Raw genomic sequence first — 19,984 nt, 5'->3', positions numbered from 1 at the left:
GATCCCCGCGGCCCGCTCCGTGGGCACACGTGTGTCCGGCACAGCGTGGGGCTCAGGGCAGCAGGAGGGAGGCGCAGGGGGCACAAACAAGGTGGGCGCTGGGGCGTGGGGCCCGGCGCTCTCGGGCGGAACGGCGGCGGCAGCGCGGGAAGCGGCCAGAGCGCTGAGCACGGCCCGGCCCGCCCGCCTTGAGCCCGCGGCCGGGGGAGGACCCGTGAAGGGTCCGGGGGGCTTCGAGAGGCCCAGAGCGGGCCCCGAGCTCTCCAGCCGGTGGTGCCGGCCCGGGCGGGGCCGCTCCCGGAGCACACACGAGGCCCGTGACCGGAGGTGGGCGGTGCGCTGGGGCCGCTTCCTCCGGCGGCGGTGCGGGGAGCCCGGCATGGAGCAGGTAAGGCCCGGCCCCTCTCACGGCACCGGGCCCGAGCAGGTTCTCCTTAAAGGCTTTCCCAGCTCTGGTGCCTTTCCCAATCCCTGCTCGTCTCCTTATCCTGAGCATTCTTTTCGTTCCCCGTGTTTTAGTGTGCTTTGTCCCCAGGCGGGCTGCAAACCTTAACTTCCACCTGCTTTTCAAGAGGCAGCCAGTGTAGAAGGATAGCACATGGGGCCTCAAGGGCTCGTGTTTAGGCTAAAGACAAATTCTGTGTGTTACCAGAGCTGTGCTAAAGGGAAATTTCCTGCTGTGGAGGTATTATGCCATTGCCTGAGCTTTAGGAAAAAATGAGAAATCTTCCATTTGGGACTTTTAAAAAGGGATAGGTGGAGAAAAAGATGAAAAAGAAATCTGTGGGAAGTCCTGGCTTGCCGGGAGTAGTAGGGTTTCCTGCTAGTAAGAGCTGTAATTTTTGTAATGCATTTGGTGCTCTCCACACAGGACATGTGTCCCTGTGCTGTGTTGATTTATGGTACAATGAACTGTTACACAGCACACTTCCAATGTAAAGCCAGGTCTGACCTCCTGTGAGAAGGGAGGCCTCAGAAAACTCAGTTTTGGAGGTGAGAGATTTGTGCTTCTAATCATTCTGCCTTCCCCACACGATGTCCAAGGCTCCCCCAGGTGTGTTTCCGGAGGAGCTGGAGTGGTGCATTTCACAACTGGAGGCAGATCTGCATCTCCCTCCGCACCCCAAACTAGGTATGTTCCTCTTTATCAGCCCACATCCCCCCTATTCTGGCCTTGGGTGTGATTTAGCAGATATGGATGTTTTTCTGTTTCTTCTCTCTTTTATATTCCCTGTTCTTGTGTTATTTGGGATTTGTTCTAAACACAGGACAACATTGGGCTTTAAGGACTGTGTTTCTGGAAGCAGTTTTATCTTTCATTCATTTAGTGTTTGTCCTCCCTGTTTTCTGTATTCTTTGTCATGTTCTATTTTTCCCATATAATGACTTGTTTGGTTCTGCTACAGCTCTGCCTTTGTTTTTCATCTTAAGGAAATACTGTGCCAGCATGGCTGGCCCTCAAACACCAGTAGGTTTATTTTTGTGAAGCTTGTTCCAGGGAAAAATTACACGGAAGATAAAATTCTATAAGGTCATGTTTTGATCTTGTAGAGCTGCAGACACGTGTCCTGCTGCTGGTCGGTACCTGACCTTGGCAGAGCACTGTGAACCCTGTGTAAGATGCTCAGGTGAGGGTTTGCTGGTCCACCTGAGGATGGAGTAGTGACTGACAGGTGCCTACACCTTGTGCTTGAGCATCAGGAAGAATTAAGACTTGTGGGAAAGGGTTGTGATTGTTCATCCTGGAGAAGAGAAAGCTCTGGGGAGACTTCAGAGCCCCAGGAGAGCTGGAGAGGAACTTGGGACAAGGGATGGAGGGACAGGACAAGGGGGAATGGCTTCCCACTGCCAGAGATAATGCTTACATCAGATAATAGGAAGGAATTGTTCCCTGGCAGGGTGGGCAGGCCCTGGCACAGGGTGCCCAGAGCAGCTGTGGCTGCCCCTGGATCCCTGGCAGTGCCCAAGGCCAGGCTGGACAGGGCTGGGAGCAGCCTGGGACAGTGGAAGGTGTCCTGGACGTGGCAGGGTGGATGAGCTTTGAAGTTTCTGCCCAAGCTATTCTGTGATTAGACCATTTTGTTAGAAATGTGTCCTGTACTGGTCCCCAGTGCCCAGCAGGAGGGAAGGCAGCTCCTGGAGGGGAGGCAGGAGCTGAGCACAGGAAAGAGGCAGCAGAAGCAGTGCCCTGGCCAGAAAAGAGCCCTTTTGCACAGTGTGTGAGCCAAGAGAGCTGAGCAGTGCTGCTGATGGTACCCAGGCTCTGCCTGGAGTCCTAGTTGCTGGAAAAGTCTGGTGAGGAGGCTGGTCCAACATCTAGCCAGGAATTCAGGGTCTGAATCAATGAGTTTGGCTGTAGCACTGTATGCATGAGGTACTTAGCTTAGAGTAACTCCCAGGTGAAGGAGGGAAGCAGCTCCCTGGAGCTTTCTGTAGCTCTTGTTGTGTAACTGGCCTGGATTGCAGCTAGCCAAACCCCTTGAAACAGGAGTTCCTGTAGTCAGGACCCTGACACCAGGTGCTGTGAAGGTACATCTCACTTCTGTCCCACCACAGCATTGCCTGAGACAGGGAGGGGATTGTCCCACCCTGCCCTCCCCTGGGGCAGCCTCACCTCCAGGGCTGGGGACACTTTGGGGCACCACAGTATCAGAAGGGTCTGTGACTGTTGGAGTGTCCAAGGAGAGGGATGTGAGGGTGGGGAAGGGTCTCCAGGGGAAGCCATAGGAGGAGCAGCTGAGGGCACTTGGCCTGTTCAGCTGGAGGAGAGGAGAGCACAGAGCTCACTGGGGCTGCAGCTCCTCCTGAGGAGCAGCACAGGGGCAGCTCTGATCTCTGCTCTGTGACCAGGGACAGGGCTCAGGGAATGGCTGGAGCTGTGTTAGGGGGTGATTTTTAGGCTGGATTAGGGAAAGGTTCTTTCCTGAGAGGATGGTCAGGTGCTGCAGCTGGGAGAGGTGGGATGTTCCCATTCCACAGTACCACTCTCAAGTTGTTCAGTGGCTTAAAATAAGTGGGACAAACACTGCAAGACTATATTTAGTGCTTCCAAGTTGAGGTCTTGGGAACCACTGTCACAGAACAACTCTTTTTAGAGAATTTGTTCTAACACAAAAGCTTTAGATTCTTGTGTTCAGGCTGGTCTGTAAGCAAGAGCAAGAGTCCTGCTTTTCAGGGTATGCCTTCTGTTTAGATTTTTTCCAGTTTTCCAGAGAAGAGACACTGAGTTAGGTTGTGGAATTTGTCTTCTCTTGAAGGAAAGATTGCTATGCCCTCTGTAGCTTCTGTGCCATTAGCAGTGCACTTACTGCAGTGTAAGAGTTCGACTGTCAGTAATAAGTTAAGATTTTTTTCCCTCTCTGTAGGAACATCTCACAGTATTTGAGCTTCTGGAAGCACTTGGAGTTCCCTTTCAATTGAATGCTAGTTATGGATTAGTTAGAGGTGATATGAACACAGAGCTCATTAAGAGAAGAGTCACTCATCAGCATCCCTCTGTGTGGATTTTAAGGCCCACTGTAAACTGCTTCTTGTCTCTCTTGGTGTTTTCTGAGTGCAGCAGAGGAGACCCAACACATTTTCAAGGTCCTGCACTCCCCTGCAGCTCCTCTCACAGAGAACCAACAAGTGATGAGCAATGAGTTTGGGGATTGTCGTCTCAAGATGGATGAGAGTCAGAAGAGCATTGAGAAAGGTGAGCTTCAGCTATCTCTCGGGGGATGGTGAAATTTGGTTCTTTTCTGTAGATTTCTTAGGGTGCAGCATTAATTGAGTCACCTCTCTGGCAGTGCCTTTGAGTGGAAGCTGCAGTGGCACCCCCACGGTAGGAAACTGGTTCACTGAGAACACCAGTGTTGAAACAATATTCTTTGCATTTTCTAGGCATGACCCCTGATGATGTGGAAGTACAGCCAGGCAAGGGGCAGACTGCAGATGGTGTGAAACAGTCTGAGCCAACCCCTGAGGCAAAGCCTGAGTTGTTCACATCATCTGGCAGCAGCTTCCGATTTGATTTTCCACTTTCCAAGACTGACCCAGAAGCTGACCCTGGTGACAGTGGTGCTGAGCAGGTACAAAACAATGTCAGAGCCACCAAGCAGGAGAACTGCAATGGCCCCTTGAGATTGTCTGCCTCTGGACAAGAACCCAGGTTTGCTTTCAACTTTGCCATCCCAGATGAAGACTGTCCTCATCTTCAGTTACTTCCAGGAAGCCAACATACAGATTCTTCACTGCCTGCTGAATCAGCAGCTCTGCCACAGGCTGCAGCCTTGCAGGAGCCTGAGGTGACTCAAGTGACAGGGAATGCACCCAAAGAGGATAGAAGCCATGTGACATCAAAGATCCCCCAAACAGAGACAGCCTCTGCAGATGAGGCAATGACAGAGAAATCAACAGGAGGTGGAGCTGCCAAGAAGAAAAAAAAGAAGAAACAAAAAGCACCTGTCAGTAAAAACAAAACAGAAGAAACTGAGACCAGCAGGAAGGCAAAGGCAGAAGCTAACAGCTGTAAAATTACAGATACTTCCCATCAGGATGAGAAGACCTCTCAGGTAATTAAATACTGATGGAATCCCATTATTTATAAACCCTCGAGCTAAAGAGCCACTTTATCTCTTTGCACAGATGAACAGTTAGCATACTGCCTTGAGATGGAAGCTGAAGGACCACATTTGGTGCTTACATGTTCCAGCAGCTGTTTGCTTCCTCTGCTACACAGCTGAGGAACCTGACCAGAGCAAAGGAAGTTAATGGTCCTTCAGATTTGTGCTGAAAGATTTCATGGTTAGGCTTGTGACAACTAATCCTGGGGAGCTGGATGCCATGTTTTCTTAAGAAAATAAAACCAGGAAATGGAGGTAACTGTCTTTAGTTTGTGCCAAGCTGGTGCCTCGTGGGTGCTGAGCCAGGCCCTGTAGCTCATATGTGTGTGTTGCAGGATTAATTGCTTTCGTAGAACAAGGACCAAAGCCAAGGCACAGAGCTGCCACCTGGTGTAGCCAAGGATCTGTGGTAGAGCTCAAGGGTGCTTCCAAGAAGGTTCCTCTGTAGGGCATGGGCCAGAAATCAACTGAAATTGCAGGTTATGTGTAAACACAGCATTAAGGCACACCCTGAGGTCTTCTATTCTGCTACAGTCAAGGTCTTAATTTTATTTCACTTTTCAGCACTGGTGTAAGTTTTACTAACAAACAGTGCCAGCTGATCCATACTATAACACAAGATTGCACAAAACCTTCCTTTTCTTAATATTTTACAAGGAAATTGCACTGAGTGTTCATCTGCCTCTGGAACGTTGCATCCAAAAGTCTGCTTCACCTGCAGTCCTACTGATAAACACTGCTGAGCACCAGAGACATAGGAAGAGTTGAAGGTCAGGTAAAGCCCTTCCAGTCCTTTGGAAGGAGACTGTTGTAGGTAAAAGGAGACAGTGTGAGGGCATTTGTATTTACATGTACATAACAGTTAAGAATTGCTTCAGTGCCAGGGTGCAGCCCTGTTTCCCTGTCCCACTGCTGAGTTAGCTTTGCTCAATGGTGCTTGGCTTCCTTTATCTCCATGGGCTTCATTTTCCTGGTCCCTCATGCATTTCTGGCTGAGCAAGCACAGAGGATCTGAGAAGAAAGACTCAGCTTCTGATTTTGCCCATTATTTGCTTTTTTAAATTTTGTGCAGGTTTGAGGATAGGGGCTTTTTGTTGTTAATGTTTATTTCTCCCATCTGTAAGTTCCGTTGAAAGCTGAACAGCTTTCCAGAAAACAGCACCTTCTGAGTGGCAGCCACACATTAAATCCATCTAATAGAGACAGTGAGCTGCAACTAAACATTTGCACAGTGCTTTTAGTTTATCTGATGAAAAACACTAGAGGGAAAATGTCATGAAGTCTATTAAGTGATTGCCAGAACATAATATTTCAACTAGTCCTGACTTCATGGAGTTCCCTTTCATCCTGTGTAGCAACTGCTGCTGTAATTTTTGGGTGATTTACTTCCTCTTGCTCATGTGCCTCATGTTGATAGCAGTCAGATGAGCAGCTGTGGAAAGAAGTGGACTGGTGTGTGAACCAGCTGGAACTCGGCTTGAAGACACAGAAACCCACTCCAAAGCAGGGTAAGTGTTGAAGTAAAGAAGAGTTCTCTCCTGAGGGCAGCATTGGCAGGAAGGCAGGGACAGAGCCAGCAGGGAGCCCTAACGTGTGTGTTGTTTCTCCTTTGGTGCAGCTGAGGAGGCTCTCAGGGCCATCAGGACCCTGCGCAGTGACAAGGCTCCCCTGGTGAAGAAGCGTCAGCTCATGAGAGCCATGTTTGGAGACTACAGGAAGAAGATGCAGGAGGAGCTGTGCAGAGAGCTGAAGCTTATGGAAACAGGTAGGAGAACTTTGCATGCTGAGAAGGAGAAGAAAGGGCTTCAATCCTGCCCTATGCTTTGCAGACTGAGGCCTCACTATATGAAATGACTGAATGTCTCTTATTTTTTCTCCCCTCTTAAAGCTGCAAAATCTGCCAGGATCGTGGAGTTGAAGGGAAGCAGCCACAAGAACGGCCAGTTCATCCGGAAGTGCTTGGGAGTTTGCAGGAAGAGCCAAGGTTCAGCAGAATCCTCTTCAGAGTCACACAGGACACTTAACACAGGTTTATTCAATTTCACAGCTCCCCAAGAATTTCACTTTAATTTCTTCTAGAAAAGTCACTTTGACTAAAACTGTGCCAGATCTCCTGTAAACTGAAGAATGGTGGAAAGGTGTTGTGCAGTAGGAAATGTCATGTGTGAATCTCTGAATCTTCTTCCAGGGTGCCTTATTTAGCAGTTTAAATCAGATCTGCCTACTATGCATACTCAGCCTACATAAGTGCTCCTCTGTGCTCACACTGGAGAAAGGCACCTTTGAAGGGCTCAGCAGTGTGGAAGGATCTGCTTTCTGTCCTGTAGAATTGACATCAACTGTAGAATCTGTCTTCTATACCATGAGATTTTTCCCTTTCTGCCATTGCTTTTAAATAGAGCAGAGCCTTTCTAGCAGCCAAGGTGGCAATGCATACAGCAGGGAATGGTTTGGAATCAAGATCCAGAGCAGTGAATAGCTGGGTGCTTCCACTCCCCAAGTCTGTGTGAATGCAGCTTCTGGCATCCAGCAAATACCAGCAGTGTGTCATCCCTGACATGGAGGAGCACAAGCTCAGGGTCTTTGGGGAAAAGTGAGACCCATTTTTGCTCATTCATCTCTTTCATTGACAGGTACAGACCTAGAATAAAACTGCACATCATGATTTAATTCAGCCTAGAGATGTAAGGACAGTTGTTTCCATTAAAACTGGGAAATTTTTTGTTGCTGAAGCCAGGTTCTGGACAGGTAGGAAGGATGTACAATCAACTCTTAAATAAAGTTTACTTTATTAGTAGCTCAGTTACGACCACTAGTGCCTCAGAGAGAAAATTAGTGCATGCCAGCCTTGGGTGGTCATAAAATAAACTGTCACAGCCCAAAGACTCTCTTCCATTTGATTTGTATTAAATTTTGGCTTTTTGAATGTGTGTCTCCACTCAATACGGCTTGGGTTACTGAACCCTTCTCTTAAGTTCATGCAGAAGATCTTCCCACCAAGCATATAAAATGCTGAAGGGAGAGAAATGCTGTGAAAGGCTACATGGTATCAGGTGTCCCTAGGGAGCAGTGCTTTCTTGCCTTTTATAGCCCAGTCAGCCTGTGTGAAAAGTGGGAAATGGGAGTGTAGCCAGATTCCAGGGAATGCTGAGAGATGGTGAAAAACATTGGCTGTAAAAGACTAAAAACCTGATTGTGGCTCTAAAAACTTAATTTTATTACTAAGCTCTGATGGCAGGCAGTTACATCTACAATACTTTTTTATTTATTTTAAATTGTAAATATTTAAAAAGAATATTTTAAAGAATTTCTTTCTGGGCATAAGAAGAAACTGAACCTGGGTAACATATGATGGGGAGAAACAGGTAATATACATGATGAAGAGAAACATGGACAAATTAATTTGTCTCTTGTAAGTCAGTAGATGAAAACTGGAAATCGAGATTGGCACACTTTATTTGCCAAGGAGCACAGCTGTTACTTTGAATGTATAGAACAATCTTAGACAATTTTTTTTTTTATTTCCAGGATTTTACATTTAATATAAAAAGCTGTGTCCTTGTCATGCTTTTCATGTTTTCATGCTGTTTACTGAGATTCGAGAGCATCATCTACATGACCTTGGAGCTACAGCTGTTTGCTTCCCTGGCTGATTATGCAGGAGATGTCTGGGAAATTAGTTACTTTTCTCCTTGTCATGTCTCAGGTAAAGCTAGAGCTGCTAAAATATTATAAAACCCTTGCTGCAGAAGTATTCTGGAAAGCATTCTTACATAATTACCTCATGTTCATTAGGCATTCACAATTAAACTAAAGATACCAGTGAGGTGGACATTTGGTGTAACCCGATCCAGCAGTTATCTTCAAAGGGGTCAGAGAAAACTCCATTCTAATATGAGAACACCTCCTTTGGTTTTCCAGAGGTCTGAATAATGCTGACCTGTAAAACCAGCTCCTTTTCCCTTTTCTGTTCCTTCCTTACTGGAGGACTTCTATCTGTGTTTGTGATGTATCAGTGTGATACATCGTGTTCCTGAGTGTTGTGTTGGCTCAGTTCCACAAGTCAGCCGTGGATCTTGGACAAAGCATTTTGCCTTTTTCTGTCTGCTCCCTGATTTTATAGTCAAGGTTATGCCTCCTGAGTTTTTGACAGATGTGCCCAAGTCACTTCATTACTGATTGTATCTTGAAGAGGTGTCTGAAACTACAGTGGTCTGTACTTCTCTTTTAAGCTTTGCTGTATTATATTTGTTTGAAAGGAAACGAGCAATTATATTAGAAGTTAGGAAATTCCATGGCTGCTCCATCCATCCTTTCCCCTTTTAGAGAGGCCACAGTGCAGTCTCAATGATGTTTTTTAAATGCTGTGTTTTCCCCTTTTAGCATTTCTTTCTTTAGGATTTCAGTGCTCTTAAGGGTTTCAGTGATGTCTCTTATTACAGCAGTGTCAGGTTTGGATCAGGGCTTTGCTCTACTGGTAACTGTAGTACCTGTGGCTGGAGGTTTGGTCTATGCCCCAAGGCATTAATGATGCATAGCAGTGAGGGAGAAGGGAGATATTCTGATCTACCTGGACATCTCTGGCCCACTGTTCTTGCTTTAAGGAATGTATCTCAGTTTTGATAAAAAGTTGATCTCAGTTCTGACCTGCCTATTTCTGCATCCTCTCCTCAGCTTTATGCATGGGTTTTGAGTTTGGTGCCACCAGGGTGACTGGACTGGGAATGCTCTATCTCTCCGCTGACTGTCCACCTAAATGTAGAGCAGCAGTGCCAGGCCCAGGCTTTTAGGCAACAAACTGCTCACAGAAGTATCCAGGACAGCTGTGGGCTCAGGAATGAATTAAAGATAAGGCAAAAGAGGATAGGAAGTACCACAGTGCTTCTAGAGCAAAACTTACTTCACAGCATCAGTCTTGGAGAGCTAAAAGCTGAGGATCAGCTTCTAAAGAGAATAGGGGGTTACCGAGACACTGTAACTTGTCTCAGACCATTCACTGCAGCAAAACTGGGGGAATGTCTCACTTTTGGGAACAAAGTGAAGAATTTTAGGGTTATTTCTGTGGCAGGATGAGACCAAAAATGCACACAGAGGCAGCAGAAATCTGGTTGTGATCTCTGCTCCTTTTAGGCTCTGCACCCTCCTCTGTAAACAGATCCCCCGAGAAAAGGTTAGGAAATACAATTCCATTCCAGGCACACCCTGCCTTCAGGGCATGGCCTGCCCGCCCCCACAGGCTGGTCCCATCCCTGTTGGCACTTTGGCTGCTACCCTGGGCACTGGGCACTAATCAGACATTTGTCCAACCCCTTCTCCTGAGCTTGGTCAGTAGAAATGCATTTATTGGTCCTTGGGCTGCCCATCTCTGAGTGACCAGGGGGCAGAGTCACCCAGGAACAGCCCACAAAGAATCTCCAAGGGATCTCTACAGAGTTCAGCTGGAATTATTTACAGAATCCCAGGAGGGACTTCCTCTCCCCAGACCAGAAAGAAGCCAGCATGGGTCCTGCTGATCTGATCCTGTGTTTCAGGTGACTGATGCTACCTTGTCTCACTTCGATTTTCTAGATGCTGAGGCTGTGGACATAGCATCCAATCACTCCTAAAGGATAACACATTATCTTCATTTGGGGAGGGAAACCCTAGCTTTTCTTTGAATTAGAAAGAGGAAGAACTTACCACTTCAGGAAACTGGAAAATTCTAACAGAAGGAGAGTTAAAGATCCATTAACTTACTGCTCCATAACAAAAAAAAAAAAAAAAAAAAAAAGATGAGAGATGCTATTTTAAGACCATAGAGAACTGTGCCAGATGATCTTGTATCTTTCTAAAATTTTTAGAAAGCTGCCTAAAATTTTTATGCTCCTCACTGTTTCTGCTGCTTTAGTATTTAGAACTGTGGAAGGTTTGTAAGACATGTTGCTTTAGAAAATCCAGCTGTGACATCCCCAGTGGTTTGATTCCTGACACCAGTCCTCCTGTGCATGCTGGCAGCTGGGGAGTTCTGGCCACTGGCAGTGTTTGGTCCATTTGGCTTCTTCTCTGTGAGTACATCAACAGGCAGGAGCAGCTCCTGATATGTCACCTCCATAATGGAAGAAGTCTGGGTTGTGTATCTCCCGTTATCATCATGCTTGTTCTAATGAAACAAAACCCAGGTGTGGAAGAAGCCAGGAAAGAGAGGAAAAGCAAACTGTCCCTGCCACCCTCTTCTTCTTCCCCCAGTAATGTTGGCAAACACCTGGAGTATATTCAAGAAGAGCTGGAAAAGTATCTGGAGAAGCTAAACCATGTCTTCTTCGACACAGAAGCCAGAAAAAGGGCTGGCAACCATGATCAGAAGTCCCTCCATTGCAGAAGTGCTGATGTTATGTCAGAAACTAAGGAACACTCAGGAAAGGAGGTAGGACACTCAGCATCTGTCAGGCTACAAAAAAGTTCAGGTAGGAGACTTAAAATGACTGTCAGACTCAACCCAAGGTAGAGCTCCTGGCTAAGGGGGTTAATCCTGGCTGGTACAGTGAATCCTGATGAAACACAGAGGGGGAAGAGGTGGGAGGAAGTCATCTTATTTTGGAGGTAATGCATTCCTATTTTTGTGCTGCTTATTTCAACATTACAGAGTCTTCCAGAGAGAGCTTTGTGACTCATGTGGTGTACATGTTACACGTGAAAGATGTCGATGTTGGCATTGGCATCTATGCATGTGTGTGTAGCTATTGCATAAGTTACTGCTTCCCATAGAAACAGGCATAATTTTTTACTTCAGGAAATTATTGTGCAGCTCTTCAGCTGTTAGAACTCACCCACTTTCCCCTCACGCAGCAGCGTTTTGCCAATTTTCCCAGCTAAGGGTCTGGCCCAGTACAGTACAGGAGCTCTGCAGACTTTTATCTAGAGGACACTGCATGGTACTGAGCCATAGGAAATATTTCAGGAATTTTTCTTCTGTGCACAATGATCATGCAGTGTACTCTGTAAACATGAAAGGCAACCTGCAAAATTCTCTTTGCCTTGACCAAAGCCATTTTTAGGGGCTGAAACAATGCGGGCCTCTGTATTTTTATTTTAACTTCATTGCAATACATCAGATTTTGCCCCTGAGTTGACAGTTTTCATGGCAGCTCCGTGAGGCTGTGGCACTTTATGCCAGCAGCTGTTTCTTCCACTTTCTCCCTATCCAGCAGCTGTTTCTATTCCTCATTCCTGAGATATGGATCCTTTAGTGCCAGTGCCCTTGTGTCATGGAGCACCTCCTGGCTCCAGGTGGGAGCACCACCATGAAGCCTTCAGTGCAGAGGAGACCTTGCAGTCAATAATGGTGCCCTGCCAAGGAATCAAGAGACAGATGTGAACAGCCTTTGCAGTGAGCTAGGATGTTGTAACTTCCTAAATCCTCCAGAGCTGCCTGAGCTATCTGAGGGAATTAGTACAGCTGGTTGGAGGTAGAGGGACAGATACACAAAATACGTGGCTGTTTTTTGAAGTACATAGGCAGGAAGAGTAATTCAAGTTTACTTGGTAATTCAAATTTATTTAGCAGCCAATATTATTTACTGAAGAAGATTCTATTTTATTAGATCTGCTACAGATAAAAAAATAGCAATGATTTTTCATTGTAGAAATAGATCATGTTGCAAAGTAACAGTGTTGGCTTATTTTTCTGCTATGGTTAAAGATTTTGCCAGAATACAGACTGGGAGAAAAGGTGCTGTGATCACTTTTCACACAGTTTAATCTAGTGCTAGCTAGCTTCAAAGAACATTCACTTGCTTAGAAAAAGGAAGTTTTCACACACAAATCACAGTACAGGTCACGTTGGAAGAGCCCCCAGTGGCTCATCTGGTCCCACCTCCCTGCTCAGGCAGGGTCATCCCCGAGCACATGGCACAGGGTTGTACCCAGATGGTTCTGCAATATCTGCAGTGAGGGAGAGTCCATCCCCTCTCTGGGCAGCCTCTTCAGTGCTTGGCCAGTGCACAGGAAAGTTCTTCCTCATGTTCTTCCTGTGCATCAGTGTCTGCCTTTGCCTCTTGTCCCATTGCTGGTCCCTGCTCAGAGCCCTCCCTGCAGACAGGGACAGACAGGGATTTTGTTCGTCATTCATTACACTCACCTAAGCTTTTGCCTAGTAGGGTAGAATTAATATTTTCTTAAGAATTCCTATTTGTTGCTATACCTTATGATCTAAAAATCATTTCTAGATTTCCCCCACACACACACACATTTCCCACTTCCTGCCTGTTCTTGTGGAAACTGGGCAGTCCACTCATTAGAGCCAAAACAGGAACAAATGAATGGATTCAGAAGTGCAGGAGGGATAAGATGGGTGTCTGTCACACACAGCAAGAGTCATAGAGCAGTAAGCAGATTATTTGGGAAATAAATTTACTCAGAGGGTTTCCTGCTTCATTAAATTTACTCAGAGTTATTTTTCAGGTTTTTTTTCTTGTTGCTTCAGAAGCAACAAGAAAGGAATGGTGGTAGATGGCAGAGAGGCATGGGCCTCCCACATGCTGGAAAAATAGATTGCCAGCCTCAGTGCAGGACATGCTATGGGTGGCAGAGCACATGTGCCTGCTGGGACAAGGCAAGAGTGGAACCTTTCCATAGCCATGGATCTAGAAAAGCCACAGGGCCAGCTTTGAGCCACACAGGAGCGGGAGGTCTGTGCAGTCAGGAGTCATTTCCAAAGGGTCTGTGTCACAGCAAGAATTGGAGTTCAGAAGAAGCATGCCTGGAGTGTCTGTCATCAGGGACTGGGAAATACACACTGGTAAGTTAATGGTGGCTTGCCCAACTCTGATGGGCCTGTAATTGTGTATGCAGAGTTTGACATGGGTCAGCCTCTGCTGGAAGTGCTTCATAGTCAGCAATCTCCAGTGCTGTCCTTAACCCAAATGCAGAAGCACAGAATTGATTGGGTTGAAAGGGACCTTAAAGCCCATCTTGTTGCAAACCCCTGCCATGGGCAGGAGCACCTTCCACTAAACCAAGTAGCTCTGAGCCTCATCCAGCCTGGCCTTGAACACTTGAGGAAGCCACAGCTTCTTTGAGTTGTATCCGTGGAAATCCTCATGGTGATGTTTCAGTATCAGCACAGACTCATGTAAGCACAGCAGAATGGACAGAGTTGTGAGGAAAAAAAAATTATTTGTCTGCACAAGGTTCACTTCTATTGCGTAGTACTGGGCCTTCTCACTTTTCCAGGTCTGACAAGAGTAGCAAACTTTCTGCAGTGCATTCCTGGTGGATTTTGTGTGTTTTCTTTATGCTGCAAGACCTCTGCACCTTCAGTCCATCACCTGATTCAGTCTGCTTCCTCAGCCCATCATCGGCCCTGAAAACTACCTGGATGACTAAAACAGTCATGTGGTTAAATCTCTGTGGGTGCCACGGTGCAGTGACAGACACCTTAAATGACATTGCCTGAGCTAATACTGTTAGGATGTGTCTGTAATCCTCTCAAGCCCTGCATCCCACTGCTCTGGGAGGTCTGTGCTGCAGCTGTTGTGTTGCAAAGCAGAGAGGTTTGTAGAGGGAGGATATCTGTCGTTACACCTGTGCAGCTTTTCTGCCTGAAAGGTGTCATTGCTCTCAGGAAAGATCATCCATCTGCCACATGAGTATTTCAGGGTGCCTCTGATGTGTGTACAGTAGAACATCCTGAGCTGGAAGAGACCCAAGGGGATCCAGGGCAGTTCCTGTCCCTGCACAGACACCCCAACAATCCCACCCTGGGCATCCCTGGCAGCGCTGTCCAAGCTCTCCTGGAGCTCTGGCAGCCCCGGGGCTGTGCCCATTCCCTGGGCAGCCTGGGCAGTGCCAGCACCCTCTGGGGGAAGAACCTTTCCTGATATCCAACCTAAACCTGCCCTGGCACAGCTTTGTCCCATGTTGTCTCTTGTAAAACTACAGAGGGGAATGAGGTGGGAAGGATGAGATCAGCTAGCCAAGCTCCCCTGATCAGTGCACAGTCAGCTAGAGCATTTTTGCACAGGGCTACATCCAGTCAGATTTTTAGTATCTCTATTTGGATACTGGATGTTCTCTAACATACAAAAAATTGAGCATTTGTGCAGGAAAAACAAAACATTGTTTTTTCTGAAGTCTCTGCTTCTCTTCAGGTCCTCCATCTCTGCATTGTATCTAGATGTTTCCCACTCTCTTTAGCTCTCTAGCACACTCTAAACTCAGAGAAGTAATTTAGGCAGACAACAGGATGTGTATCTGGAAAATGAAGTTTCGTGTTTGTGCCTCAACCCTGACTTTTAATCAGATATATTCCAAGCATAATGAGCTTCTAATTGTCTCTTTTAACGTGAGGAGACATTTCTACCCTCTTTTTCTTGCTGGTGAGAAAACCTAGCGCCTTCCAGCAAAATGATCAAAGCTTCAATAGGCTTGGACCCCATCATCAGTAACAAGCATTTATTTACAAGTGCCAGAATTTCCTTCTTGAATCTCTCCTACCTCAGCAGCTGGTGACACTTAAGTAACGGCTATATTTGTAGCCTAGAAGATTAGGACTTCTTTTCCTTGCAAGATTTAGCTTCCAGTTGGCTGAACAGTTAATTGTGTCACAGTCTTTGTGTGATTCAGAAGCTCTGTAAGGACCCAGCTTGTCCCAGCAGTCTGAAATGTGAGCCAGCACTTGGTGATGTGTGCCTGGATGCACCTCATGCATTCAGAGAGAACTGAATGCATGAGAGGTAACTGGAGAGGAGCACTTGATTGTTCCTGCTTTGTTAGGCAGTGTGTGGGAGGTTTTTGTGGACTTGCTTTCAGGACTTGATAAAAGAATATTCAGAGAATAAGTGAATCAATATTGTCATCCTATACACATTTCCATTTTTAGGCTTGTTGAATTGATTTCCCATTTCAGAGTGAATGTAGGATTCAGGTTAAGGGAGATAAAAGGAAGGATATAAAGTCACAAATTAGTAGAAATATTGAAAAGGCAAAGGATGGATATTTACAGCCCTCTGTGGACCTTTGCTCTCAAAAGGCTCCAAGAGCTCTGCCCCTGGATTTTATTTGTTCAGTGACATTGTGTAAGTAAGTTTCAGCCTCCAAGTTATTCATGAGCTGACTGTATTGCTGCATGCATTGCCCATTTGGAATCACTGTGGGCCTTCGTGATGAGACATTTTGAATCATGTGGCATGTGCTCAGAGACCTGGGTGAGTCAAAGTGAAGGAAGAGAGAGAGAACGTATCTACTCAAGAAGATGGTTGGTTCTTGGGAAAAAGAGTGGAAAAAATTGATGTTATTTTAGGGGAAATGATAAACAAGAGTTCATTGGAGGAATCTTGTCAGCTCTTGTTTCCTTTCCTGGCTCTTTGAATCAGGCAGTGTTGATGCACATCCTCTGCAACTGAGCTAGTGCTGAGCTGTCACCTGAAGTTTTGCCACCTGCTTATGGTGCCACCAGTCATGGCACAACCTGTTTATTCTTTCCCAGCTGGGGTTAGGGAGGTCATAGCATCTGTGTCATATTTGCCATGTCAAATCTGGGGATCATTTCAGTGCTCCTGTCTTTGACTTGTTGTTAAATAGAACTTTGTAGTGTGCTTTAGAGACACCCCCAAAAGGAGTTAAGAGCAGCAGGAGAAAATGACCATAAACAAGCAAGTGACCTCTTATTATATACAAAATCAGCCTGGTTTCATCCTTATGGCTGGTCATCCCACCAGTGTGCCCTGCTGGTTCTCATGTCAGCAGTTTGTCCTCCAAGCTCTGCTCCACAGTGACAGCATCCCAGCCCTTGGCAAATAGGAATCTGTTTAACTGAGGGATTTTTGATCACTGTGTGCTCTGTACTCTCCTCCAAATATCTGGAACTGTATCCCTGCCAGCCTCTTATGGTGACCAGAAGTGGCCTCAGGCATATTCACACTACCTAGCTCAGACATTAATTGTAGGTGCACTGGGAGAGAGGTGTGGTTTGGAGCACTGCAGGTAGGAGCAGAAGTAAAATGCCTAAAATTACCTCAATTAATTAACCACACACCAACTCCCTTCCATTAGCTGGCCCCTAGCCTGCACCACTCCAACAGGCCATGGCATTACCACTGGAAGAGTTGTGAGTGCAGATGTGCAGCTCAGGAGTGACAGTCTTCAACAGTGAACAGCCTGCAAGTGCTTTAAAGAGATGAGCCTAAACCTTTAATTTGTCTATGCAAGACATACATGGGAGGAAATTCCTGTGTGCAAACATAGGCACCTAGAAGTTAGATATGCAAACCCTGAGCTGCCCCTGTGCTGCCTCTCAGGAGGATGTTGGAGAGCTTAAGGAGGTCTCCCCTCAGTTCTCTTCCATACTCAACACACCAAGTACCCTCAGCTGCTCCTCATGTGGCCCCTCCAGACCCTTCCCCATCCTCATGGCCTCCTTTGGATGCTCTCCAATGGCTTCATGTCAGACTTGAGGTGAGGCCACCCCAGTGCAGAGCAGGACAATCCCCTCTCTGGTGGCACCCAGGGCAGTTTTCTCTTGGCTTGGCTGCTGGTGGAGCATTCAGGTACAGTGTGTTGATCCCTTGGAGGAAGTCTGAGGAAGGATGGAGCACATGACCACTTATGCTTGGTTGCTCCAAGCCCGGTCCAGCCTGGCCTTGGACTCTTCCAGAGATCCAGGGGCAGCCACAGCTGCTCTGGGCACCCTGTGCCAGGGCCTGACACCCTCACAACCAAGAATTTCTTCCTGGTACCCAATCTCTAGTCACCTTTTTTCAGCTTAAAGCTAGCACCCCTTGTCTTGCCCTTGTCCAAAGGCCCTCTCCAGCTCTCTTAGAGCTCCTTTAAGGCATTACAAGAGGCTCTAAAATCTCCCAGGAGCCTTCTCCTCTCCAGGTGAGCACCCCCAGCTCTCCCAGCCTGCCTCCAGAGCAGAGGGACTCCAGCCCTCAGAGCATCTCCCTGGCTCCATTCCTGTCTGCTCCTGTTCAGCTTCTGGCCTCCAGTTGTGGGCATCTCCTCTGAATGGTGTTCCCAGGAAACCCACAGCTCTTATTTGGAAAACCTGTCTGTTGTTTAAAACCTGTCTGTGTCCCAGCAATGCCCTCAGGCTGCTGCTGCTGCCCCCTCCAAGGGGCCATTCACGGGGCACCTGGCTCTGCCCTGACCTGGATCCTCCTTCCGAGGGCAGGCTGCTGCAGGGGATGGGCAGTGTGACACAGGCAGGGCTGAGTTACAGCCAGGCCCCTGCAGGAATGCACAACTGTGCCAGTATGACCAGCTCAGATACCCCAGCTGAAAGCAGGAGCCCTTGGCAGTCCTTTAAGCAGAGGGGTCAAGTTAATGTCACAGCACACCTTTGCCAAAAGGAAAGTGCAGGGAGCTAACTGGATATGATTTTCCCATCTGATCTGTATTTTTCCATTTGTTTGTTTGTTCCCTCTCACCTGTTGGACCTAACCTGCTGGAGGAACATCAGGGTTGGGATGCTGGAGGGTGAGAGTGAAGCCCAGATGAGGCAGCGTTTCCCTGGGGTGGTTCAGGTGGTCTCTTTGCTTCATTTAAAGCCCTTGGATGGGTGGTGAAGTTCAAACACCCCTCTGGAGGGGAGGCAGTGCTCAACCAAGAGCCACACAGCAGGCCCCCTGCAATTGTTGCCTGCAGGGAGCTCTGCATGCTGAACAGGATCTGCAGCTCAAGGGTCAGCTCTGTTCAGCTGCTCAGTGGCCATTCCAGTGAGAAGCACAGATCTTGCACCAGCTCACGTACAAGGAAACCTGGTGACCCCCAGGAGCTCCTCTGAGTTCAGAAAGGGTAATTTCTCATACAAGGAGTGGTCCCTAAATGAACCTGCTCACAGGAAAGCCTGTCTGTGACCCAAAATGCTGCCAGCTTTTTGCAGTACCAGTGCCAGGGTGCAGAATCACAGAACACAGAAGAGTTTGGGTTGGAAAGGACCTTAAAGCTCATCTTATTCCATGATGCAGTAGGGTCCTGCCACATGGGGTGTGGTTGCCCCAAGCCCCATCCAATCTGAACACTTCCAGAGATGAGGCAACCACAGCCTCTCTGGGCAACCTGTGCAGGGGCCTCACCACCCCCACAGGGAGCAATTTCCTCCTCATACCCAATCTCAATCTTTCCCGGCTTAGTTTTAAAACATTCCTTTTGTCCTATCACTGTTTGCCTATGTAAAAAGTTGCCCTGCCTCTCTTACATTCCCCCTTTAGGCACTGAAAGGGACTCTGAGGTCTCCCTGGAGCCTTCTCAGCCCCAGCTCTCCCAGCCTGGCTCCAGAGCAGAGGGGCTCCAGCCTTCAAAGCATTTCCATGGTCTCCTCTGAACCTGTTTGAACTGGGGCACATATTTCTTGTGCTGAGGACCCCAGAGCTGAAGGCAGCTCTGCAGGTGGCATCTCACAAGGGCAGTGTAGAGGGGGAGGATCCCCTCCTCTAACCTGCAGTCTGAATTCAGCCCATTCCGTAGAATCCAAACAAACAAACCAACCAAAAATCACCTTAACGTGGATGCTCCCATACAACCTCAGCATGAGAGCTCCAAAGTCACTTGTGCCCAGTTCCTGGTGTGTGGCTCTGTGGACAGACTGCAGAATGCTGTCAGTGCTACCTGCAGACACTGAGAAGGAGCAAAGCAAACTTCAGCCCTTGGACCTGCACACTGACACCCATTGGTTGGATCTTGCTCCAGCTCAGCTCTCCTCCCTCACTCATCCTCATTTACCAGGTTAGATACAGGCAGGATGAATACAGGACATGTGAAACAACGTGGAAAGTAGGGAGCTTTGGGCATGGCTCCAGTAGGGACCTTGTGATAAATTAAAATGAGATTTGTGCACTGCATTCAGATTTTTTTCTGTCAAAGACATGAGATTTTCTGAGCTGGATCCTGTGGTGGGCAGGGAAAGAACAGCAAGCACCCAAACTGATGGAAGAAAGGGCTCAGCAAGAAGCTACCAACAGCAGAGGGCACAAAAGGTAGTGCCAGCAGGGATTTGACATAGCATTGGACTAAGGTGAATTTTCATCTGAATTAAATCAAATCAGAGTTTTTTTATTTTCCCCTTATGATCACAAAAAGGGTTCTTTATTGTTATTTTTGAAAGGTTCTTAATTTTTCTCTCTCTAAATTATTTTTTTTCTTAATGTTTAAAATTTGCTGCCACTTCATGGACTCTGTGTTGTGATTTCTTTTGTTATCCCAAGTAACAAAGCATCAAATACTCCAGCAGCTGTGGGATCAATGTAGTCAGTCTTGCCTTTGATAAACTCAACACCTGAGGAAATTTGTAGGATCATTTTACCCATTTCCTTTCCAAATTCACCTTTTTTCCACATATACTGTGGCTGCCGAATTGAATTGATTAGAAAATGACATCTGCATTTTGAGGTATTTGCATTTAT

General features: G+C 47.1%; 1 protein-coding gene across 1 annotated transcript; it reads left to right on the top strand.

Moving 5' to 3' along the window:
- Positions 1-349: 349 nt before the first annotated feature.
- On the top strand, positions 350-8,865 carry C17H8orf33 (chromosome 17 C8orf33 homolog). The gene is made up of 7 exons (XM_058816068.1): positions 350-388; positions 1,045-1,132; positions 3,560-3,694; positions 3,883-4,553; positions 6,022-6,112; positions 6,223-6,369; positions 6,493-8,865. Exons 1-7 carry the CDS (start codon positions 380-382, stop codon positions 6,681-6,683), a joined length of 1,332 nt encoding a protein of 443 aa, XP_058672051.1. The 5' UTR covers positions 350-379; the 3' UTR covers positions 6,684-8,865.
- The last annotated feature ends 11,119 nt before the right edge of the window (positions 8,866-19,984 follow it).

The sequence above is a fragment of the Ammospiza caudacuta genome, chromosome 17, assembly GCF_027887145.1.
Source record: "Ammospiza caudacuta isolate bAmmCau1 chromosome 17, bAmmCau1.pri, whole genome shotgun sequence".
Lineage (NCBI taxonomy): Eukaryota > Metazoa > Chordata > Aves > Passeriformes > Passerellidae > Ammospiza > Ammospiza caudacuta.
The sequence above is the reverse complement of the archived record's forward strand: the minus strand, read 5'-3'. Positions and strand labels throughout refer to the sequence as shown.

Bases quoted from the DNA above. Each gene is read 5' to 3' on its own strand.
- C17H8orf33 (XM_058816068.1), top strand. The intron at 3,695-3,882 runs GTGAGCTTCAGC...TGCATTTTCTAG, and splicing joins TCAGAAGAGCATTGAGAAAG to GCATGACCCCTGATGATGTG. The intron at 4,554-6,021 runs GTAATTAAATAC...TCATGTTGATAG, and splicing joins AGGATGAGAAGACCTCTCAG to CAGTCAGATGAGCAGCTGTG.